Source organism: Panthera onca, chromosome B1 (genome assembly GCF_046562875.1).
Source record: "Panthera onca isolate mPanOnc1 chromosome B1, mPanOnc1 haplotype 2, whole genome shotgun sequence".
NCBI lineage: Eukaryota > Metazoa > Chordata > Mammalia > Carnivora > Felidae > Panthera > Panthera onca.
Genome location: NC_138342.1, coordinates 158354054 through 158379887, shown reverse-complemented (window position 1 = coordinate 158379887; position 25834 = coordinate 158354054). Strand labels below are relative to the sequence as shown.

At 40.0% G+C, this 25834-nt stretch overlaps 1 protein-coding gene across 9 annotated transcripts in view; it reads right to left on the bottom strand.

Annotated features, from left to right (window-relative positions):
* UNC5D (unc-5 netrin receptor D) overlaps positions 1-25834 on the bottom strand; it is a 554978-nt gene that overhangs the window by 104592 nt on the left and 424552 nt on the right. For 5 of the 9 annotated variants that reach the window (XM_060653615.3, XM_060653618.3, XM_060653617.3 and 2 more), the window contains exons 5-7: positions 4121-4301; positions 3072-3239; positions 1159-1323 (exon numbers count right to left, since the gene is read on the bottom strand). In XM_060653615.3, the coding sequence (XP_060509598.1) occupies positions 1159-1323; positions 3072-3239; positions 4121-4301 (514 nt within the window). The remainder of the gene's footprint in view (positions 1-1158; positions 1324-3071; positions 3240-4120; positions 4302-25834) is intronic. The other 4 variants (XM_060653619.3, XM_060653621.3, XM_060653620.3 and 1 more) reach the window with 1 other exon arrangement.

Sequence of the window (25834 nt, the reverse complement as noted above, 5' to 3'; positions counted from 1 at the left end):
TTATTGTGAAAATACAACAGTTAGCATGTTTGAATATGCTGGCTTTCAAGGCTATCCAGTCATATTGATGCAGAAAAATAAATCCAACTTAGATAATCCCTTCATACTGTCATGTTTCCAAATAAAAAGCAACACATATTCCTGAAAAGATGACAAACTACTGAGCTATATTATTTTTTGCCAGCTATTTTCCAAGACAGCTATTTAGTTCCAGAGAACACATGTGTCCTGAATCTCTTGTTTTTTTAAGGGCCTCAGCGAAACCAAGTAGCTCATCTGGGTAGGCAAGTGAAAAAGGGATTAATATTTACTGAGCACCTACTCTGTGCCATGAAATATTCATGTATATTCTTTTCTCATTGAGCCTTGACAGTAATCAGGTTTTCAGTACTCACATAAAGGAGTTAAGCAGTTAGCTGATTTGTTCAAGTCACAAAGCTAGTAAGGGACAGCACCAAATTAAAACCTGTCTATGTGATGACTCGATCTTCCCATACTGTCTTACTCAGGCAGACTGTCACTCGCAGACGGTAATAATATAACCTCAGGAACCAAGCAAAGCTTGGGAGTTTTGAACCCAACATTCTATTTTGATGCAAAGTCACCCATCTTTGCAAGTGTCGTTTTTTTTCCCTCCATTTGTAAGGTAACAGTCACAACACATGTCCTGGACCATAGAACCATGGTCTCTGGAGATTATTAAAATTATACATATACACACACAAACATACACACACCCCTTTACATATATGCATATATATATTATAAATGCTTTATGGTGCGGTGAAACTCTTGGAAGAAATAAAAGCATATGGTGATCAGTAACAGAATTTCATCAAACTTAAAAATGGTGGGTACTAAAAGAATTGCTAATCTAAAAGGTAATTTTAAACATTTTCTTAAATGAGTTCTCTAAAAAAGTTACTGGTTCAATTAATAAGTACACTTGCTTATGGAAGTTCTAGTGAGAAAATATTTAAAATGACCCCATCTCTACTACAAATGTATTTGTCTACGTTTCTACTCTTTTCACTCATTTCCTTTTTGCTCTTGGCAAATGACTTTGCTTTCTGCTAACATATTTAAGCAAATGAATGGTCACCATGTTTCCTTTCATATTGTGGACAAACATTGAAGATGTGAAGCAGAAGGTGTTACCTAGAATGCAGAGACCATCTGTGCAGTTTTCAGATTCCTGGCTGAGCCCTTCACAGAATTTGCCCCCGTTTCTTGGGGGTGGTGCCGTGCACTCCCGGATCCGCAAATGCTCGCACTCTGGGCTGCAGACTGACCATTCACTCCATACTTCCCAGCTCCCATCCACTTTAAGGGAAACAAATGGAAGCCTTGTTAGAATGAATTGGGCAGCTGTCAGGAGACTCACCCCAGGACTGCTGTTGTCCTTAAAGCTGGAGTTTAAAGAAATCACCACCACCATAAAAAACAAAATAATTCTGCTTATCTTCTCTCCGTGATTTCCTTCCTAAAGACGGAGGCTAACAAAAGCGGTGGTGTAATTCTCTTGCTATTTCAGGAGACCAGTTACTGAATTTAGGCAAGCTTTCACATTATCAGTGCTCTTGGATTGGCTATTAATGTCATTACCCATTCCATTCTCAGTCTTTCATGCCCAGCTGTGTCTTAGATGGACGGGTAAAGTATGTGCAGTAACCACTAGTAATTGCCGCTTCCTTGTGGGTTGACAGTTTAGAACTAGACAGTAGTAGGAACTATCTTTAAGCCCTAAAAGCCCTAAACAATAAAAAGTTAAACCTATATGTATTTTGACAGTATTAAAGTAAAACAGGTCAGTCAAAGCCCCAAGATACCAGGACTTAACATAAACAGAATTTCATGGGTCATGGATTGCTGCTGTATGTAGAAACGAACAAACTAATTTTAATTCCACTAAAAATTGACCCTAGAGATAATGGCAGCTGTTTGAGGCAATTGTCCCTTTACCTCCTAGGAATAGTCCAACCATGCGTATGTGGGTTAAGATCGTGCAATTTTTAATCGAGAGCAATTAGTCAAGAACAGGGTAACAACAACAACAAAAAAAAATACTGAACTTGAAAGCAAAATGTCCAAGAACTTGTCTTGATTGTGTTCACTTATTGGCTCCTCAGCAATCCCTTTGACTTACTTTACTATTTCTGTCAACTGGGGGATAAGAAAACTCACAACACAGAGTTAAATGACATCGCATTTATAAAAGTAGCTTGCACAGTACCTGGCACATAGTAAGCACTCAATAAATGTTGACTGAATAGGAGTTTGGAAGGAAACTCCAGGAATAAGCTGTTGGTGAGAGCCTCAGCTTAGCTTTCAGTGGAAGTAGATCTGAAATTTTAAAGACCCGAGGCTCTAGCCTAGCATCCTTGGAGTTAATGTTTTATAATGCACGGGAGGCCTAGGATCAATTTGTTTCTCGGTGGGAGGACATGCTTTCCATAAAGAAAGTCATCTCCATCTCATCTACTCCTCATTGTATAAACTGGGCTAGAGCCAGGAAGAGATGAACAAAAGAGCTTATAAAAGCCATATTTGGTAAAGGAAGTGTCTATTCAGAAAGGAAGGCAAACAGGCCAAATGCAAAATAGCAACTCTGTGATACTGTACAATCTCTGCTGGTTTTACTGTCAACAAATACAAAGCTGATAAGGTGAGTTGATTGGTAATTGATGATAAAGGGTCAGATGTCTGCTACCTGTTTTGTGCTCACAGACAACTCAATCCCTGCTAGTTATTGTGCCATCAGATGGGAGAACCCAAGGAGAGAAGCAGATGGCTCAGCCCCACCAAACACGGCTAGTAAAGAGACACTTCAGAGCATGATGGCTTACTGATGGTGAGTGTCCAGGATCATCTATATATATGTCCCCCAGTGGAGGTATTTCACCCACGTTCTTGCTATTATAGTGAGTTCCACATTAGCACTTTGGACAAAGGCTGCATTCTGAGAACGTGGGAGAGGATAACTTTGGGAAGGAAGGTTATATTCAGTGCTTCACACCAGCTTAATCGTGTTGGTGGATGAGAAGGGAAAAGGGAATCTACACATATCTCACCAGGACAAAGAGAAGTGCATGTTATTTTCTGCACTGACATTCCCTCACAAAAGGCCCCACCATTGAGAGGAGCTGGGTTGGTGCAGGTCCGGGAACGTTTCTGCCATCCTCTACCACAGCGAACATTGCAGGCTGACCACTCTGTCCAGGAAGACCAGCCTCCATTCACTGAGAGAGAAAAATGGGGAGGGGAGAAAAAAAGGAGAGAGGTTTTTACTGATTGCCTACTATGTGCTAGCCACTGTGCCAAGGTGTTGTGAGTTTGGCATCCAGGGACCAAGAGACCCTGCAGACCCACACTGGCCACTCGATCATGGGGCAACAGTGGGGCTTACCTCATCTCTGTCCCTCAGTCTACTCATCTGACACAAGAGGGACACAGGATTTTCTTTGTGGGGAATTAGGAAAAATAGGATGAATTCATCAACCTATCTCTAAAGCACTTGAAAATCTAGAGTACAGACAGAAAATATCAGCATTTGAATTTCTATTACTTAAAATGCTTCAAAACCCAATCCCAGGACTCTTCGACTGTGGAGGGGAATGACTTTACTTAAATAGCCGGGAAGTTTTGTTTTGTTTTGTTTTGTTTTTTAATGTAATACCTGAAACATTCAGCAAATAGTGATGTGTGCTTTTGAGGCATTTCCTATGCCAGGAGAGAAAACTGCCCACAGCAGGTCTGGGGAGGCTGGGGGTGGATGCTGGGTTTGGGAGGGATGGGAAGCGGAAGTTGCCCACCTCAATTCTTTTCAAATATAAACACAGTGGGAGAAAAGAAACTTTTAAGATTAGTTTTAAAAGACAGGGATTGGAAATGTCACTGTCGGAGGGATCGGGAATGTCACTATCTCGTGGACGTCCCATACTAGAGGTGAGAGCAAACACAGTACTAGCAATAGGGACGTGTTCTCACCTACCAAATGAGAGAGGCAGGAGAGAGCACAGTAGTGGATGACCCCTGAAGTCCTTTCAGCTCTACACACTGAAATCCCTCTACTTTGCTTTCCGTCCTCCCTATCCATTCCTGGCGTTGGGGCTGGTCTTACCATAAACCACCACCGTGGCTGACAGGCTCCTCCTCTTGGCCACGATGTTGGCTGCCATGCAGGTGTAATTGCCGGAGTCGGAGAGGCGCGCCTGCCGGATGATGAGGTTGTGGTCAGCCCTGGTATCAATGTTTTCATCTTGCTCGGAGTCAATGGGCTCCTCATTTTTCAACCATTCCACCTATAAGAAGAAAGGAATGTTCACTTTACCAGTCATTTGTAAACAAAACAAAACAAGCAAAAAACCCAACAAACCTCTATTCTGGAATTGGAAGGTGGGTAGTTCCGGCGTATGGGAGGGAGACAGACGTTCCTAACCTCTAGAGCCACAGCAGTGATTTTTTATTTCTCTTTATTCCATTTCCCATCCCTTTTATTTAGCAAATTTGGTATATTCAGGAAATGAACACTCAAGTTAATAAACTGGAGTCAGGAAAGGAACATAAATACCTACTGACTTTGACCCATTTTTAAGAAACGCGGTGGAAGAGAGAAAAGAGGTGACTACAATTAGGTCATTTCATTATATTTCATCTTAGTGCAAACTCTGATGGTAATGACTACGTGTCTATAACAAGCCCAAAATGCAGCTCACAAAATCAACACACCCATGCAGAACTTGTACTTTGTGCTGAGAGGATATTATGCTGTCAGACAAGGTTTCATGTCCATGTTTGCATTTGAACAAATTTTAAGAAAGGTGTGATAATGTATAAAAGGCCAATGTAATACACATTTGGGCAATCACAGGCAATTAAATTCAAATCTCAGTGTTCTCTAGTTTTGGAGATACATTTCTTTGGTGATCAATTGCGTTACTCTTTCAATGATGCAACAGACAGTGGGTTAGATGCCCGGCACATTTAATGCCCAGCCTCTCTTCTGGAGGAGAGGACTTTTAATACCCTCTGGGCACAAGCTACTTCCACCTTGATTTATTTTCTCTAGATCACTCCTGGATAACCTGTTTTCCTCTTTCTAGTTCCACTTTTATCCTACCCTTGGCGTTATACTAGCTAGTATAAAGTGATTATTTAACATTACTACAGTTATTATGATAGAGATAATATCATCCCTTCTATGCCTAGATGATATTATCTTCCCTTCTAGGCACAGAAGGGATGATATTAGGTGAGAACGGTATAATAGCAGTCCTATAACGGATATGATGAAGGCCAGGAAGATATACACTACAGATATTTGATAATTATAGTACTAACCATAATCTAATGAGTCGAAATCACTTGACTTTAATTATCATATTCAGTCCATTCTAGTCCTTTTTGTGTTCATTCAGAGGCTAGACTTATGGCTAACAGTGAAATTAATAGAACTGTCATGGTAAGCATGGTTGACAGGTTATTTGCCTGTGAGGCTCAGGGTAGAGGCAGGAGGAGAGCTATTTCCAGGTCAAATGATGAGAATGCAATGGCGACTAGGAAAAATTGGATGGAGAAAGGCAGGTGGGCTGATCCTATCGGGTCAAATCCGCACTCATAAGGACTTGCTTTTTCTGCATCGACGTTTAATTGGGGCAGTCATACCACCCCTTCACTTTCCTTCAGCACCTAGAGAAGACACAGATGGAACCTACTGCTCCTCTAGCCTCTCATCCTCGCCCAGCTGGGGTGTTCCACACTTACTGCCCCTATTTTATCAGGCAAGCCAGTTTCACCCAGAACAGACCGCCTTCCTTCCTCATTCTGTCCTCTGCTTCCACATCCAAACATCTCCACTTCCTAGTGTCATCTTGGTAGCACTACATGTATCTCATTTGACAATAAACATTTAGCTCCAGCTACCAGCATGTGGTATATACACAGACATCGAACAGACGCATTATAACCATAATTTAACCCAGAAAGCAAGAGTGGTGGCTACACCAAAGAGACATCACACAGAAGGAAGCATATGCACTGGGGGACTTTGCATCATACCCTGCCCACCACTGGCGAAGATAACTGAAAGTTGGTTTTAGTGTAAGATGCTTCATTCCTGGTTGTCTGGGAGGCTCAGTCAGTTGAGCGTCCGACTTTGGCTCAGGTCATGATCTCACTCACTGTTTGTGGGTTTGAGCCCCGCATCAGTCACTCTGGTGTCGGCACAGAGCCTGCTTCAGATCCTCTGTCCCCTCTCTCTCTGCTCTACCTCTGCTCATGTTCCCTTGCTCTCAAAAATGAATATTAAAAAAAATAAAAAGATACCTCATTCCTGTTTAAATCCAAAGAATTCTAATTTACCAATAAACAAGGAGCAACAATTATAGAACAATTTGTTGTCAGTCTCTAATAAAAAGGGATTTACCTGTCATAAGAAAACCTATTATGGGGCGCCTGGGTGGCTCAGTCGGTTAAGCTTCTGACTTTGGCTCAGGTCATGATCTAGCGGTTCATGAGTTGGAGCCCCACACTGGGCTCTATGCTGACAGCTTGGAGCCTGGAGCCTGCTTTGGATTCTGGATCCCTCTCTCTCTTCCCCTCCCCCATTCATGCTCTGTCTCTGTCTCTCTCTCAAAAATAAATAAACATTAAAAAGAAAGAAGAAAACCTATTATGATCTTTATAATGAAATTTACCCCAAGTATCGCTCCATTAATGAGAGTTTAGAATACATAAAATCATCACCATCCAAAACCTACCCTCGAAGAGGTCAATTTTAGAAAATAAAATGGCACACAACAGCCAAAAGAAGTCTCAGAACAGCTTTTACTATCAAGAGGGGATGAAAAAGGAATGTGGTGCAGGGCCAACAATGAAGTAAAGAAGAAAGCCTGATCACCACCCCCAGGAGTTCCTGGAGGGCTCAGCCATGTTCCAGCCTGGATGGGAAGGTGCTAATAATGACCCCAAGCCCAAAAGCACTGCTCAGTGTGACAAAGCAGGACAGTGGAATGGATTTTAAAACACACCTGACGACCAGTCTGTGGCAAAATGCCCTCCATTACCCACTGACACTCATATTTTGCAGTCATTCATTTATTTATCTGATGAATATCCAAACACACACTGAATGTCAGAGGTGGTCTTGAGAATTGGGTAAAATGAGATCAACAAAACCCTCATTGCCTCTTCTTACATGGATCTTATGGTTAATGGGTAAGATGAAAATAAAGAAGTCAATCTACATCACCACCAGAAAATAAGAGCTGGGAGTAACACTGTCACCAATATCTGGGATGAAATGCTTACTGTAAGGCCAAGAGGAATGGACTTTTAAAATCGCCATCATGGCTATGACACTGGAAAGAACAAACTGGTCTGCTTAAATTAGGTCTGGGAGCTTCTGTTCCACTCTACTCTCCTAGTTCTGAAACTCTGAGTGTAAACTGCCTGGTTTTCTGATTGCTAATTGCCTTACTCTTGCTATTTGTGGTACCTAGAAAGCTGCTCTCTCATGTCCCCACCCACGTCTTCATTTACCAGAGATCCCCACAAATAGCTGGTCAGTATGTTGGTCAAATCTGATCCATAAGCAAATTACTTCCAGAGAGTAAACAGCCAGAAAGGGCTCTGGAGACCAAAACCAAAAGAGTCCCAGCACCTGAAAATAAGAGAAAGCCTTTTTTTTTTTTTTTTTTTTTTAATAATAACATTTATTTATTTTTGAGAGGGAGAGACAGAGCATAAGTGGGGGATGGGCAGAGAGAGAGAGGGGGACACAGAATCCAAAGCAGGCTCTAGGCTCCAAGCTGTCAGCACAGAGCCCAATGCAGGGCTTGAACTCACGAATCCCGAGATTATGACCTAAGCTGAAGTTGGACGCATAACCAACTGAGCCACCTAGGAACCCCATCAAAGAAAGCCTTCCTGAAGGAATTTCAGCTCAGAGGAAATTAAAACCACCTTAACCAAGTAGACGTTTGGCTTCAAATTGAAAACTTATATAAAAATAAACCATACACAAAAGTAAATAGCCAACAGACTAGGAAAATATTTGCTAAAAGTCTGGAAGAAAGGAAAAAATATGATCCGAGGAACCTTAATCTCAATAGCTCTAGCTCTCATAAATTGATAAAAATTTTTTTCTTTGGTAAAAAGGATTTTTTTCCTTTTTTTTCTGTATTTTTCCTTTTTTTCCTGTATTTCCATCCTTCGTAATACAGCATAAAGATAAAGGAAAAAAGAGATACATGGCAATTAGAAATTGAGTAATTATCCTATACAACTAATAGAAAAGTTAGACAATGTAATGAAGTTTTCCTACCAAAATGCCAAAGAGTAAAATTATACACACATACATAGACACACACATACATATAGTTTTTATTTTTGTGGTTTGATCTTTGCTCACCTTGCAGAGAATGGGGCATTTCTGCTATTGCTTCTCTACCATTATCCCCTTTCTTAGCAACCCCTTTCAGTAGCAGCCTCTACCTGGGCTGTCTGCTGCTTCCATACTTGCCTCCACAGTTGATTGTCCACAAAGGGATCAGATCATGTCACTTTCTGGGTCTAAATCTTTCAATGGTCTTGAATCCCACTTAGAACAAAATCGCAAATCCTTACACCAAGGCTAACAAAGTCCTTCTCCGTCTGGCCCCCCAATCAGTTATCCACCTCAGAATCCCCAAATAGCCCCTGCTCACTCTACTCCAGCCCTACTGAAATCTTTCATGTCCTAGAATGCTCAAAGCAAGTTCCCAACTCAGGGCCTTAACACGTGCGGATTCCTCTGCCTGGAAGGGCTTTCCCACAGGCACCCCATGGCTCAATCTCACTTTCCATTCAGGTCTCAGAGCAAAGTTACCTCCTCAGGTCTTGCCTAGCAGTCCTTTTTATTATAGTAACCCCCCTCTCCTCTCTACTGCTCGCCCTGTCCACTTCAATCTTCTTCCTAATATTTATCTCCATCTGATAGTCTTTTTTTTTTTTTTAAGTTTATTTATTTATTTATTTGGGGAGAGACAGACATAGTATGAGTGGGGGAGGGGCAGAGAGAGAGGGAGAGAGAGAACCTCAAGCAGGCTCCCTACTGTCAGCAATGAGCCCAACACAGGGCTCAAACTCACGAAGCCGCGAGATCATGACCTGAGCTGAAAGCAAGAGTTGGATGCTTAACCAACTGAGCCACCCAGGCGTCCCTCCATCTGATAATCTTAAAGATAGTAATGCTTTATATGTTCTCATAATTATGATCCCAGGAATTTACTAGGAAAGTATTGGGGCTACAAATGAGGATTTAGTTATTTATTTTTTCTCATTATTGTAAATTTTCTCTTTCTTTCTTTCTTTCTTTCTTTCTTTCTTTCTTTCTTTCTTTCTCTTTCTTTCCTTCCTTCCTTCCTTCCTTCCTTCCTTCCTTCCTTCCTTCCTTTCTAATATAATTTATCATCAAATTGGTAACATACAGTGTGTAAGGTGTGCTCTTGGTTTTGGGGGTAGATTCCTGTGGTTCATCGCTTATATACAACACCCAGTGCTCATCCCAATAAGTGCCCTCCTCAATACCCATCACCCATTCTCCGCTCTTCCCCCCTCCCATCTACCCTCAGTCTGTTCTCTGTATTTTAGTCTCTTATGGTCTGCCTCCCTCCCTCTCTGTACAAACAAGGATTTAAACACCATAAATTGTTTTTGGTGGAGAAAGGGAAGGAGGGGGAGAGGGAAGGAAGAGGAAAAAAGAAAAACGTGTGCCAAAGCCACACATCAAATAGAACTTTGTTTAAATTAATTATGATTCAAAAACATGATTTCATGTTACATAGACATGAAAAGTCATGATTTTAACTAGTGAAAGAAAAAGCTCCTCATATATGAAGAGTCAAAATTAGATGTTTAGTGTTACCACAAAGTTATAAAACAAACATACATATACTTAAAAAAAATGACTGGAAGAAAATGTAGTGTGTTTACAGGTGCTTTAGGAGAATACTACAGGTAACCGTTCTTTTCTTCCTGGTGGTTAATTGTGGCACATTCAACGAAAAGCTATTTAGTGATCTGAAAAAAAATCACGTTAGCTTAAAAAAAGTCTCATTTAATTACCATGTGGCACAGTGGTTTTGAAATTTATATTTAACCCTGGAATGTTTCCTCAGTTCAATGCTCCTATGAAAGCACAAGATGAAAAACAGATAAGGAAATTTCTTATAACTGATGAAGAGCCACAGATGTGAGGGACCCTTAGCTGTTTTAACATGGCCATTCCCAGACCACTGTTTGCAGAACTCCAGGAGAGATCATTCATGTCCTTCCCTACGACAATCATGCCCTGTAGAGATGTTCAGTGTACCACCATATAAGTTGAACCCCCCATACAATCGACCCCCTACCCACCCACCCACCCACATGTACTATGGACGTATACAATGGTCTGCTGCTGGGACTCCCCACGTCATAGCTTGAAAAACACTGACAAAGGATGAATTAGGGATCATAGTTACATATACATGTTGTGGTGTACTTAGTGTTTATGGTGTCATGACTGAGGTCCCTCAATCCAATTATGTTTATAAATAAGCAGTGCATTAGTAGACTTCTAACTGTGGGCCCGTTTTTTATCTGTAAACTAATAGTTTATCCATTAAAGGGACGGCAGGATCTTTATGAGGAAATCAGTTTGGTGTTTTCCGGGCTTATAAAAATGACAAATTGCTTTTGGATTTATGCTTTTGTCACTTAAAGAAATTTTAAAACATTTTTGATGAGCTAAGTGCTCCTAAATGGAGAATAGTTTAATAAATAAGATAGAAAAAGCACTCCCTACACCAGAAGTTGCAAACTCAAATGTTCCTAGGGGCCAAGGAGGGAACATAAATTACTGAAGTGGCCCTGGGTGCAAGACATCCATGCACATTGCTTGCATATTAAAGACAAGGGGCTGTTCTTCATTTCCACGAAGGGATGAGCTCATGCTCATTTGTCTTAAAAAATGTTATTTCTTTCTGTCTCCTTTTGTTTTCCCACTTTAGGGAGAGACATGGGTATTAAAAAAAAAATAATAATAAAATGAGTGCAGTAAAAATGACAATGACCTCATTTTTGCTTAAAAATCTCTTGCTTTTGGGGTGTCTGAGTGGTTCGGTCAATTAAGCGTCCAACTTTGGCTCAGATCATGATCTCACAGCTCATGGGTTTGAGCCCTGCTTTGGGATCTATGCTGAAATCTCAGAGCCTGGAGCCTGCTTCGCATTCTGTGTCTCCCTCTCTGTCTGCCCCTCCCTCCTCTCTCTCTCTCTCTCTCTCTCTCTCTCTCAAACACACACACACACACACACACACACACACACACACACACACACACAAATAAACATTAAAAAATTAAGGGGTGCCTGGGTGGCTCAGTTGGTTGAGCGACCGACTTTGGTTCAGGTCATGATCTCACGGTTTGTGAGTTCGAGCCCCGCATCAGGCTCTGGGCTGACGCTCAGAGACTGGAGCCTGCTTTTGATTCTGTGTCTCCCTCTCTCTCTGCCCCTCCCCCACTCATGCTGTGTCTCTCTCTGTCTCAGAAACAAATAAACATTAAAAAAAAATTTTTTAAAGAGAAAAATTAAAAAAAAAATCTCTCGCTTTTAACGTGTCACGGTAGAGGTCAAATTTCTGGAGTATTTTGTCTGTCAGGATGTATGGGGAAGTGGTGGCCATTTATGACAAAATGTAGATTACATGACCCAAGCAAAGGTGCAGCCACCAGTCACGTTCAGACTGTTGCAACCAGTGTAACCAGGGCTTCAAATTTTCAGGGGAAAATGGGGATGTATATTCTAACGTATTACTTCTTTCTTTCTTTTTTTTTTAAAGATTTTTTAAAAAGTTTATTTACTTTGAAAGAGGGGCGGAAGGGTAGAGAGAGATGCAGAGAGAGAATCCCAGACAGGGACGTGGGGCTCGAACCCATGAACCATGAGATCATGACCTGAGCGGCAGTCAGACACACAACTGACTGAGCCACCCAGGTGCCTCACTCATGTATTATTTCTTGATTCTAACATGATGCCTCAAAATATATTGTGAAGGCCAGACAAAATATATTCATGAACTAGACTCACTCCCTCTTCTCCATGGATACACACCAGCTTTCTGGCCCCTTGTGCACATTACCACAAAGAGGAGTTCAATCTCCGTCACTCAAGTTCATTCTATTTCATTAACTCTGCCTCCCCCATCATTCTAACATGTTATGGTTCAGATGTATCAGAGGCCACTCTCAAGGCTTTCTCAGAAAAATGTCTGACAAGTATCATAAGGGCATGAATATTGAGTCAGATTATTTTGCAAGAGCTTGCCAGCGCTGGAGGGCCCTAATTATGCGCTTAACGAAAGCCACACAAATTTTCAAATTAGCATTATGGGATCAATACATTGACTACCTTGAGGCTAAGGGACATTTGTATCACTAAAGTCAAATGACCTCATGCTAAGAGGTCATCTCTTTGACAGAGAGGCTTACCAGTGCAGAAGGTTACTGGAGGCATTCACCCCTCAGAGAAACAATTCTTCACATGCTTCTCCTTATTTGGTATAGATGGATAATCCCAGTTAGGAGTGTGTGAAGAAACTAGTTACTTAGATGTAATGAGCTTATGGATTTGCAGGATGCCCGCATCTATTAGCATAGTGTTATGTACAGATGGCCTGCAATTTGCAGATTTTTCCAGTTTATAAACAAATCTGGAAAAGCAGACCATCAAAGACAATTAGATTTCATGCCAGATAGCAGGTTCCTGATCAGTCATTCCGGTTAGCCAGGGACCCAAGGTATGGAATCGACAAGCCTACAGATGTTCTCAACAATAGTCAGCAAGGAGTAATTAGATGGGGAAGGGACCTCTTTTGGAAGAGTAATGGATTGAGGCTTTGTGGTAAATTAATCTTATTCGAGACCTGGGTTATAGGTGAAAATGGCTGCATGAGACCTAACATTTCACCTCTTCTGACCTTTGTCAAAGACATCTATGTATATACACACATAAACCTTATACTTAAATGTTTATTTCCATCAGACAGTATGTTAGAATTCTAATGCTCATGCTCTTCTTCTTAATATTCCATAAGAGAATGAGAAGGCAGTTTTATTAACCTTTAAGAAATGTAAAAAAAAGGAAAAAAAAAAAGAAAGGAAAACCAGACCAGAAAGAAAAAAATCCATTTTAACAGGCAAGCTCTCTTCCCAGACAGGATCCCAAACCTCTTCTCCTTTGAATTCTAGATAGCATCAACCTGACACTTTTCCTTCATATCCCAGAGAAAATGCCAATGAGGACCCATTTGTTGATAGCATCTACCAAGTATTCCTATCCTCCAATTCCAGCCATCTCTCTCAGGATTTGCTAGACTGGTTACGAAATCGAGTTGCTCATATATACTATAGATGTAACCTCAGATTTATGACCTTTGAAGGTTCTCCATTCAGCTATTCATTGCCTGTGATCATTTTCTTAACAATACTACACAGTGGCACTCTAAGAACATGAACAATGTTTTAAATATTCTTATGTCTTGCATAGAACTTTCTCCTGAGGATGTTCAATGGCACCTATTGAACACACTTTCTAGCTCAAACTGATGTGCCTACAAATTTAGAGAGTGGTGTGATTCACATACACACATAAAACTTCAAACTACATCGTGGAGTAGGGTCAAAAGAGAAGCATAGCCTTGTTTTAGATCCCAGGGTTGAACACACACATGATCTAGAGAGACATTTTTGGTGTAGTTGTTCTTAAATATATTCTGGGAGCCACTTGATAATTGCTACATATGGTCTTACGTCGAATTTCAGGTATTTGCTCCGAAGTATGGATTACATCAGAGGAATCTTTCCTCCCTACTACATCTAAAGATGGCTTGGGAAGGCAACCTTGTCCAATGAGACAGGGCGGAGAGACAGACTACCCTAGGAGTAGGAGACACAGAGCCAAGGAAATACTGGATGGCTGGAGCAGCTTCCAACGCCTTCATTCCCTTCGTAACCTCTCAAACTTTCTGTGAAGTTACCATCTTACAAAATGACAAGTGTGATGACTTCTGTGAGAAAATGAACAGAAAGCAAAGGAATTCATTCTAGCTGGTAAAGGGCTAAATTGAGATGGCATCTAAGGATAGAGAGGTGGAAGAGAGTAGAGCAGACAGAGGTAAGGACAGGGTTCCATAGGAACTAAAGGGAAGGCTCTGGACTTCCACCTCTTAGGAAATTGGTCTAGCCAGTAAATTTCTCATTTACTTTAAGTCACATTCATCAGTGAGTATTTCCCAGGCATTTCTTCTGCAATCACTAACACTATACATGTGTTGATATAATCCTCAGAAGGTCTCATGATATGACCAACATTTTTATCACCTCCATTTTACAGATATAGAAACAGAGATGTTAAGTACCTTGCCCAGGGTGATACAGGGTAGTCAATGGCAAGGCCAGAATTGGAATCCCAGAATTGCCTGCAACCACTGTGCTCAGTCATCCATATCACTTTCAAGATTTCGGTAGAATGACCATATGCTATTTGCAAAATTACATCAAAACATAGAGGATTGCCACCATGGAAGATAATTTTGAAAATATATGTCAGGATTTCATGATCATTCCTAAGGAAGAACTGCAAATATTTTCTTGATAAAAGCCACATTGTTAGAGTGTATTGTCTCCTAGAGGGCTGATTTAAAGGACAGCTCTCATTTGACTGTGTACATTCTGGTTATATTATACTCACTAACAGGTCAGAATGTGGCCGGTTATTATTCTGACATCAAAATTCTATTATTTTGACATCAAAAATTACTCAATATTTGTCCACGTATATAACTCAAGAAAAGTTATGGTTAGCCCTCTCAAAGCGATCTGGTGTTTTATTTGCTTTTATGGCCATAAGCAGAAGTGAGTGGAGCACATAGTCCATGAAATCAGGCTGTGACGATACAGCCTGCAGTCTTAAAATATTCAAGAAGGCCAGCTGTATCTAAGTCTGTTGGGTGACGTGTAGAAAAGCATTCGCTTTCCTGAGAAAAGGGCTAGGTACTTCTGGCCTTTTCCCTGTTTGGGCACGAATGGGATTCTAAAGACATGACAGCCATCTTGTGACCATGAAGAAAAGGCAGGAACTCACAGAAGTCTTGGTCATGGTCTTTCTATTCACAAGTGAACACACTGAGATCTAATACATTATCTCATTTGATCCTCAGAACTCCAAGGTAGGCAAAGAAAACCTTTTCTCCCCATTCCACAGGTTACAGAATTTGCCTAACAGAACATCCTAGGAAAATAGAACCAGAACCATAGCCTTCAAATACTTACTCTGCCACAAAACATTGGCCATTTTCTGATATCTTTTATTGACCACATAAAAGTACCTCTCTTTAACATTTCCGACAATTTGACTTGGCATTCTTGAATAAGTCTTAACTGGGACTCTCCTATTGTGTAGAGTGACATTCCTCAGCTCATAATGGAGCATATGGTCCTCTAAGGCTAGGTTAGGCCATTACTTGCTTTGCTACTTTCAGATTAGATGTCACCTGTCTTCCCCTCTCTCCTTGATAAGACTTCCTTCAAGTTATTTATAACAGTACTATTAGGTTTCCCCCTTTGTCTTCCTTTACTTGCCAGGCTGTATAGATTGATTCTAAAGCCACCTACGCTGCAGTGTCTTCAATTTAACTCCACTTATCTGATTATGCATCACAAAAGGAAGCAGGAATTCAGCTTAATTGTGAAAACACAGCAGCAGAACCAGGCAAATGATAGAAACCTAATGATCACAGATTGAATGGCACTCACTGATGCTGAATGAAACGACAGATGTGTGTACCTGTGTAGAAACCTGAATTCTGATGATGGAGTTTCATGTTCTGACACTGTAGGTCTCCTGTCAGATCAGTATCGTCCTTCAACTTCCCCTTAGTTATGAAAGTCAGCCACAGTCTCATGTTATTTTTTTTAATTCATTTTGACAGGTAAATGGTCTCTGAGGAAGTGAACACCCTGATCCACTGTTTACTGACACTGTAACACCGTCACGAGGGAAGAATGAGCCTTGTATACATTAATGTAAAACATTTACAAGAATGATGATCAGAGGCAGAAGACAACATTGAACACACTTGGCATCAATAGAAGAACAGGGAGGGAGACACAATGGGCAGGTGATTTGTAAGGGAAGGCATATGCTACCATTTGCTTTTCAGCTGTGTTTTTGATAGTGCAGTCCATCCTACTTTTTGCTAATTCTACCTTTGCTCATTCCCATCTGCTAGGGAAAAAGGAATTCTGGGTTTGAACCACTGATGATGCAACATCTAGAAGATGCTTCCAAAGCGTGATATCCCAAGGAGTGACCTGAAACATAGTGTAACATGCCATCTCATTTTAAAAGACCATTTTAGGATGGCAAGAACTCTCTAACAAGATTACGAAGAGCTGGCATTCAGAGATACTCAAAACTGTTTCCGTCTTCACATTTCCTCCCATAATTTCTGGTATGTAAATAAGGTTTAAAGGTGGTGGCTGCGACACTCTCAACAATAGCCAAATTATGGAAAGAGCCTAAATGTCCATCAACTGATGAATGGATAAAGAAATTGTGGTTTATATATATACACAATGGAGTACTACAGGGCAATGAGAAAGAACGAAATATGGCCCTTCGTAGCAACGTGGATGGAACTGGAGAGTGTGATGCTAAGTGAAATAAGCCATACAGAGAAAGACAGATACCATATGGTTTCACTCTTATGTGGACCCTGAGAAACTTAACAGAAATCCATGGGAGAGGGGAAGGAAAAAAAAAGAGGCTAGAGTGGAAGACAGCCAAAGCATAAGAGCCTCCTAAAAACTGAGAACAAACTGAGGGTTGATGGGGGGTGGGAGGGAGGGGAGGGTGGGTGATGGGTATTGAGGAGGGCACCTTTTGGGATGAGCACTGGGTGTTGTATGGAAACCAATTTGACAATAAACTTCATATATTGAAAAAAAATAAAGGTGGTGGCTGCGAGACAGTAATTAACAGTTCCCTTTTTCTGTTCTTTGCTACCATGTAATGTATACTCAAGTGCTGAGAAAATAGCCAGCTTTTTAAGGATTAAAGCATTAAAGGCTCCAAATGTTCATATCATAAACTGGTTTTAAAAGCTGATATCTAGTTACATACAACTGGATAAAGATACACCAACACGTATCACTTACACATATATACACACCATTTGAGAAATCAAGTCTGCTCGGAATAAAAATGTCTCCATCAGCCACAGTGAAAGGCTAATCATGTAATGATCTACAAAGGAAATGCATGGACAGGTATGGATTAGCTCAGCTTCCGTATACTGGGTGGCTGAGAAGGAATTAGCATAATCATAAATTTGTTCCAATTACAGAAGGCAATTATCAGAGACCAGCTACAGCATTATCAAAATGAAATCACCAAAGTGCATCTACATTCCAGGTAGACGCCACTGAGTTAATAGTGCTTAAAAAAAAAAAAAAAGCTCTACACTCATTCATCTTTCATCTCTTTGATTACTATACACTCCATACAAGTTCCTTTCTAGCTGACAGACACAAAGCCACTATGAAAGAAGAAAAAAAAAATACATGCTGTAAGAAAAAATAAATCATGCCTAATATAATAACACCACTGTAAAGTCCAAAGCCTTGTATGGATAATTTCTCTAGATCAGTGGTTTCAGCTAGTGCTTTTTCAACTGTAGACTGTAATTCCCATCACCTCCTTTGTGTTCTCCCCAAAATATTGATTAGGAATAGAACTGTGACTAAACCTGTCATCATCTGCTCCAAACAAAAGTTCTTGGTGCAGAAACGTGGTGCTGTTTTGCTTGGGTCACTCCACTGCTGTTCATACTGTTTTCACTCTGCAAAAATGATGGAAATCCTAAATGGCCTTGTTAACCACTCCCAACCTACAAAGACTACAGGAGAGTCAAACCTATTTTATAAAGAGGGCAACAGATTTAGTCTCCAAATTTTAGAGGTGAAAAGACAAGTCAATCTAATTAGCTGAGATTATACGTATCTATTAGAATGTGCCCAGCACTTAGGGGAACAGACATTAAAGAGTTAACTCAAGAGACGGCAGATTACAGAGAGAGACAGAAAGGTATTTCCACTGTGACTACATACAGTGGGTTGTACTGTTACAAAGGATGGTGAGCCCAGGGGAGCTGGAGGAGGGAAAAGAGGAAGGAAGGAAAGGGAAGGGAGACTAATGACACGTTACTCGTACTGATGGTCTGCTATGTATTAGACCATTCTAGGATCTTCTACATCTTACGCCAGTTGGCGAGTGGGACATCTTTAAGTATGTTTTTACAGTTAAAAAATAACTAAGCAGTCAAGAACTGAAATATTCAAACATGCTCAAAATTCTAGCATCTTCATCAGCAAGAAAACAAAAACTCCTTCCTCTCTTGAATTCTTTGGCAAATACTCATTTCTAAGTCATTACGAGCTTCCTTCCACCCCCACCAACTCACTGGAGTTGCTCCTGCTAAGACCACCAGTGGTCTCCAAGTTGCTACATTCACTGAATGCACACTGTTTTGCATCCTTACTTAACTTTCAGGGATGCGAACATTCTCCCAATTTCTCTTCCTTTTTTGTTTTTTTTTTTTTTTTTTTTTTTAATAATGCCACATGTTCTCTCTTCCCACCCTTCTGGCCAATCCTGTCCTGTCTCTTTTGTTGGCTTCTCCTCTATCCAAACATATTGCATTTATTTATTTTTTTTTTTATAGCCCTCAGGATTAGGGCCCTCTCCACACCTCACTGTGCAGCGTCTTTGCATATCATATCACCAGACTCCTGTGTCTTTCATGGATATACACTGGACATTTCCAAATCAGTACCTTCAGTTCACTGACCTTGAGCTATAGCCTCTTCTATTCAAATGCCTATTCAGCATCTATTTGTGTGTGCTTCGAAGATACTTTAAGTTCAACCCGTGGAACTGGATTTGAAATTTTTTTTCTTGCAAAAGTAAGAAAAAGGCAGAAGATTTCTTTACGTGTTTGACATTACAATATTTGAACCTTACCATCTGAAAGTACAGATTCACTGAAAAAATTGGGAGTTGGTGACATAATAATTTCACATTAAAAAGCATACTTGATATAATGTATAGAATATATGACACAAGGAAGGCCAGGCAAAGCTAGGGCAGAGAAACCCTTCAAAGACTATGATGGGTATGCACTAGGAGCCCTGATAAGAAGTGAAGGGGTAAAACTGAATGAATAGAAATTTGTGACTGATTTGATGTAAGACTTAAAGAGGTGGCAGTCAAAATATGGCACCTGTATTTCTGACTTGGACAAGTGATATAGGGAACATCAGATGAAAAGGGCATCTTTAGATGCTGTACTGATAGGCGTTGACTGAATATCACCTTGGTCCTAATATACAAAGAGTACTCTCAAATCAGAAAGAAACAGACAAACAAACACGGTAACAGAAAAATAAGCTGAGTACTTAAATAATTAATGCAGTGACACAGTTAAGTTTATGATGCAAATAAGGCATTGAAATAAACATTAAAAAATTTTTTTAAATGTTTACTTTTGAAAGAGAGAGAGAGAGAGAGAGAGAGAGAGAGAGGCAGGCAGAGAGAGACGGAGACACAGAATCCAAAGTAGGTAGTCGGACACTTAATCGGCTGAGGCACCCAGGCGCCCCTGAAATAAACATAAACCCGGATCTCTCTTCAGCTTCAGACCAACATAGTCAACTGGTGCATATTTACTTCACAGGCTTTGGGATAAATTGTATCTAAGCCTATAGGCATATATAAAATCAAGCAGAAAGTGTAAGATGTGGGGGGTGGGGGCAAGGGGAGGGGAGTTAAGATACAACCATGAAGAAAAGCAGCATTTTAAGATCACAAAAGGGAAGAAGAGACTGCAAAAATGCATCGTTGATATTAAGGTAAGACAGAAATCAGAAATATACGCATCATGGAAACCAAGAAAGAAAACATTTTAAGTAGCACTTAAAAATTACCACTGAAGTAAAAGGTAAGGAGAGAAAAATCCCAGGCTCCATTTCAACATGAAGCCCCTCCTTTAGCATGTTAACTAAAGAACATTACTCTACCTTTGTTAATGTAAATAACAATAATTACGATAAGAATAATGTTTTCCTCCTCTGTTCACTTTCCTCATCATTCCCTCAAATTTCGCCAAAGTTAACTGGCCACTTGAAAAATCAAATGGTATCTCTATCTCACTCCTTACAGTAAAACAAACCCCAGGTAAATAAAATATTAAAAATATAGTAAGAGAAGCCACAAAAGTACCGCAAGAAAGCATGGGTGAATATTCTGGTGATTTTAGACTAGAAAAGGGTTTCCTGCATGGTATAAAAGCAAAAGCCACAAAGACTATTCAAATTTAGAAGTTCAACATATCTAAAAAATGCCTTAAAGATAAACATAAAAAGATGTTTCAAACATATGACACAGTGTTATAATACTGAAATCAACGGAGATATTAAATTTGTTTTGAAATTTGGAAAGCATGATGCCTCCAATAAAAATGGATGCTGGATAGTATGTTCTACCAGTATGTACTGAATAAATATCAGCCTGCTTTGTAATATACATGGATCATCCTAAAATCAATAGGAAATACATTGTGGTGTCTGGGTGGCTCAACTGGTTAAGCATCTGACTCTTGATTTCGGCTCAGGTCATGAGCTCAGTTTGTGAGAATGAGCCCTGCACTGGGCTCTGTGCTGACAGCACAGAGTCTGCTTGGGATTCTCTCTCTCTCACTCACTCTCTCTCAAAATAAATAAATAAACATTAAAAAAATAAAATCAGTAGGAAACATAAATTTCTACAGAAAATGAGATAAGAATTTGAATAGATTATTTAGAGGAGAAAAATATACATGGAAACTCACATATAAAAAGTCTCTAATAATGCAAATGAAAATATTACTGTTAGCTTAATACCATGGCAAATCCTGAAAATATGCAGGGTTATCAAAATTGTAGAGAAATACATGTTTTCATTTAGTTAGGCAATGGTCTAAATTAGTACATCACTTTTGTGGGACCATCTGTCATTTTTACCAAAACCGAACATACTGACATTGTTTGATGTTAATTTCCACTGGTTTCAGTGGGAAAATCATCAGTTAAAATCCAGAGATATGGACTAAGATGATAATTTTAGCCTTGTTTATAATAATGAAGAAACTGGAAACTTAATTGGTCACTAACAGGTTAAATCAATTATGAGCATTTATTCACTGGAATACTACGGAAATATCAAAAAGAATGATGCAATTCTTAAAATACTCATAAATAAAATCATGAATAAATGGAAGGTAGTTCACCAAATGTTATTTGGGTGATAGAATTTTCAGTGATCAAAATTTCTTTTCTTTTTTTTTTTTAGGGTTTATTTATTTATTTTGAGAGAGAGAGGGAGAGAGAGCCAGAGAGTGAACAGGGGAGGGGTGGAGAGAGAGAACCCCAAGCAGGCTCTGAGCTGTCAGTGGGGAGCCCAACATGGAGCTTGATCCCACGATCCTGAGATCACAACCTGAGCTGAAATCCAGAGTTGGACGATTAACTGGCTGAGCCAGCCAGGTGCCCCATTTCCTTCTTTATAAATACCTACACTGCTGAAATTTTCAGTATGAGCTAGTCAACAAAATTTCTGGCTCTCTCTTTTAAAAGTATGGTCTTAGCTCCTGGTCCTTTTTTCGTTTGGTGAGGTCATGTGACTAGTTCTGGTCAATGAGTTTGCAGAAGTCACTTGTCAGTTTCAGGCCTGAGTGTTTAATTTCCTGTGTTGAGACTCTTTTGACTTCTCTTTCTCCCTCTGCCACAGCAGCTCACAGTGTTTTTGAGAATGGCTATTCCATTAACCTTGGAGCTGCAGAAAGAGCATCATGAAGCTGAGCTCCTAGATGACATGTGACGGCCATGTAACACAAGAGAGAAATCAATCTTTGTTGTTTTAAGGCTATTGAGATTTCTAGGTTGGTTGTTACTTTATCATAATCTAGTTTACCTTATTTTCTGCAATCCATGTTATGTTTTTAAACAGAAGGAAAAAGCTATTTTCATTAAACCAAGTTATGTTCCTCAAAATGTTTGTAACACTCCTGGTCTGTAAGAGGTAAACAAATTATCTTAAATTGCATATCTTTTCCCCTGCCACAAACTAATACATTAACTAAAAAAGCAATCCATTTCTAGATGGCTAGCAGGCCAAGGGAGGGTGTCCCACATCGCATTTTATCTTCATAGGTGTCCTTACCTGGTTATTTGAGGTGACTCCTTGATTTCTGCACAATTCTTACACGGTGCAAATCATGGGTAGTGAGTCATTGCGTTAAAACTCTAACCTCTAAATCCACGGAGGAGAATTTACATGAAATTATATTTCTTTTACATGTCATGGTTACTTCAGTTAACTATACAATTTCATTAACAAAATTGGGTTTTTTCCAATTCTGTTTTTATTTATTGACTTTCTTAAAAACACAGGTAGTTTCATGGGTTACAAACATTCCAAACATACACAAAGAAGTGACTTTGCACATCCACCATTTTCTCATTTGGGGAGGGCATTTACATTTTCCATTCTAATCAGCCTGGTCAATTAAATTGGACGGTTTCCTATTTGTTTCTTCCCAGTTTATCCCTCTTTTCTTTGCATTCTGGTTTTTATGAACTAGCTCAAAGCTGCTGTTTGGTCATCACGACACTACAGGGAATGTTTAGAAAATAAACTAAATTGCCTCCGTGATGTTTTTTTTTTTTCAAATTTGCTGAAAATGAGATTTTTCAACAACCTCTATTCCATAGCCTCCTCCTTCCTTTTTAATTTAAGTTTTGGTACTAAAATGAGCTTACAATACTCCATTAATATCACTAGGGGGGAGACTTTTTTCCTATGCAGTGTACAGGTTAATCTATAATTCTCTCCTCTCATCTCCTTCATTGTTCTGTGACATGTATTGTATATATTTTATATCTGCATATAACATATTTAGCAGTTTATCTGCCTTAAAAATTCTACCTTTCCATATTATCAAAATTAATCGATGATCAAATGATCAAAACTGTTGAAAAAATTGAAGTATAATCTACTTTGGAATTAAATATTTGATCATTTTGGGAAAAGTAAATGTACATATGTGTATCTTAAGTGAGTACATTGTTCTTAAAGACTTAGCTGAATATAAGGCTCAGAAGACCAGTAGTCTAGTATGCTAGACCATAAAAATATACATTGCACTTTCTCTACTGATAACTCACAAATTCTACAATCTACATAAAGATTATCCAGAGTTGATTCTGTGTAGTATTTACCTGTTAAATCAGTGTGGAGTTAATGCCCCATTACTCCTCTGTTAAGTGAAAAAAAAAAAAAAATCCCTTTCTTTCCCCTACTCACAGGGCCCTTGGGAGGTTGAAAATAAAGTATGGACGAAGGGATTTTTGTACAAGTGTAAAGCAATAAATTAATGTAACGTGGTAGCAGATTCCAGAACAGATGGTCAGGTGGCTTCACTCAGGATACAAAGTCAATGGTTCAAAAGGATGAGACCAGACAACAGCAGGTTGAATACGTGCCCGGCATGCCACTCAAGGAATCTGAACTCGACCCTGAAGGCACTAAGCAGCCTCTGATGGGTTTTAACCAAAAGAGCTTTGGTTAAGAAAAACATCATTCTGGTATCAATGCAGAAGGGGCCAAGTGACGCTGGATTAGAGATGCCAGATAGGGAGTTACTACTTCACCAAGGGAGAGACACGATGAAGATCCCCGAATGAGGCGATCAGTAAAGACAGGGAAGATGCAATGGAGAATAAATACAACTGAGAAGCAGTGGTAATTGAAAATCAGAGAAGGGGTGAGTGAAGGACCTGAGGAAATGTGCATAATTCAGAAGTCCCTACCTTGGGCAACTTGTATCCATAAGCAAGACAAGGGGTCCCAGATTTTCAAGGTCAAGTACCTGCTTTGTACATGTTTCTTACACTGCTGGACACTTTCAAGAACTGATCATCAACAAGCAATGGGACTCATCCAGCTAAACAGACATCCCAGCAACACGCAACAATCAAGGTTTCTGGCTGAAAAATAAAGTATGCTTGCACCAAGTGCTGTGGAATCATCATCAATAAAAGCAATGATTCTTTGTGGGCTTTGAGTTGGTGGTGATCATGTTATAGGTCAAACCATAAAATAACTTTATAATTCTTGAGTTACGAGGAGGCTACTCTGCCCTTTAAATACGTCTGACTTTTCGACTGTAGTCAATAAGTGGAGTATACAAACATCAGAGATATCGCATCCAGAATGTCAGCACTCCTTGAAGACAGCAATCAATCATTTTCTGGATGCAAGATAAAACTGTAGCCAGTACAAAATAAAAAAAGGTCAACATCTGGTTGGTGGTCATGACTCATTTTCTCATTAACTGTTCTTTTTGGTTTATAAGCCTGCATTCTTGTTATTTTATTTTTAAATGTTTATTTATTTTTCAGAGAGAGAGGGAGAGAACACAAGGAGGGGAAGGACAGACAGACAAGGAGACACAGAATCTGAAGTGGGCTCCAGGCTGAGCTGTCAGCGCAGAGCCTGATGTGGGGCTCGAATTCATGAACTTTGAGATCATGACCTGATCTGAAATAGAACGCTTAACCGACCGAGCCACCCAGGTGCCCTTACCCTTTATTTTTAAGCCAGCCACTTCTCATCGGCATTTTCTAGTGTAAGTGGGATACATCAAAATAAACAACTACTGAATATTTTTTGTACTCATTTCACAAAGTGCCACAGTACCTGGGATACAAATGAGGGCATTATGTTTGGGAATAATTAGGATCAAACTCTTTCTCCCATTTTGAAAACATTCTCTCTCCCTCTGTGTCTTTCTCTCCCACACATCTAGACATATTTACCCTAACCACTACCCACCCCCCTCCTCACTATCCTTCATCACCCCGAGCGATCTAGACAGACATGATTACTGAAAATGAGTCCCTTCCTTATTTTCCTGTGGATTCTTAGCTTATCATGAATACTTACGTCACCTCTAGGCCAAAAGGCTCAAATCATCAAAAATGCACTACAGCTGCCACTGCAATCAATAGTGTCAATCTGACTAGTGCTTAAGAAGGGCAAAAATGTGAGCTGATTGGATTTGTCTTTAGAATACAATGAATCGGAATAAGGGCAGGGAGGCTGGTTGGCCTCGAGGTGCTAAAAAGATCAACCGTTTTCTATGAGGCTCTGGGCTGCCTGAAGCCATGGAATGGGCTGGCTGTTTGCCTCCTCCCTGAGCACTGTATCTGGCACATATCAGTACCAAGAATACCCAGGTGTATACATACACAATGGCTAGTAATAAGTAAATCTCCTCAGTGAGGCCCTGAAAGAGATGTATGGTAACAGCAAACTTACAACCGTTTAGGACTGTGTTTCCTTTTTCAGGGCTGTTCATTTTTAGCCTGGATTTGCTTGTGTGAAAATATCAGCAGAGGTGTGGTCAGTTTATAGGGGGGAGGTACCTGGGTTCAGCATTTTCCCTTCCCCTCAGGACCCTGGAGCGCTAGGAGCCTTTCCCTTTCCTTTCAAGCATTTCCTTTGCTTTGAACCAAGACGCATCTCCCGCAAGTTCATATTTTTTACACAAATCACAGAGTGAGTGTGGTTGTTCACTTTCTCATCCACGCGTCTGCAATCCCTAACAACCTTGGCGGTAACGCAATATCACCAGAGGGCATTGTCTGCTTTACGAA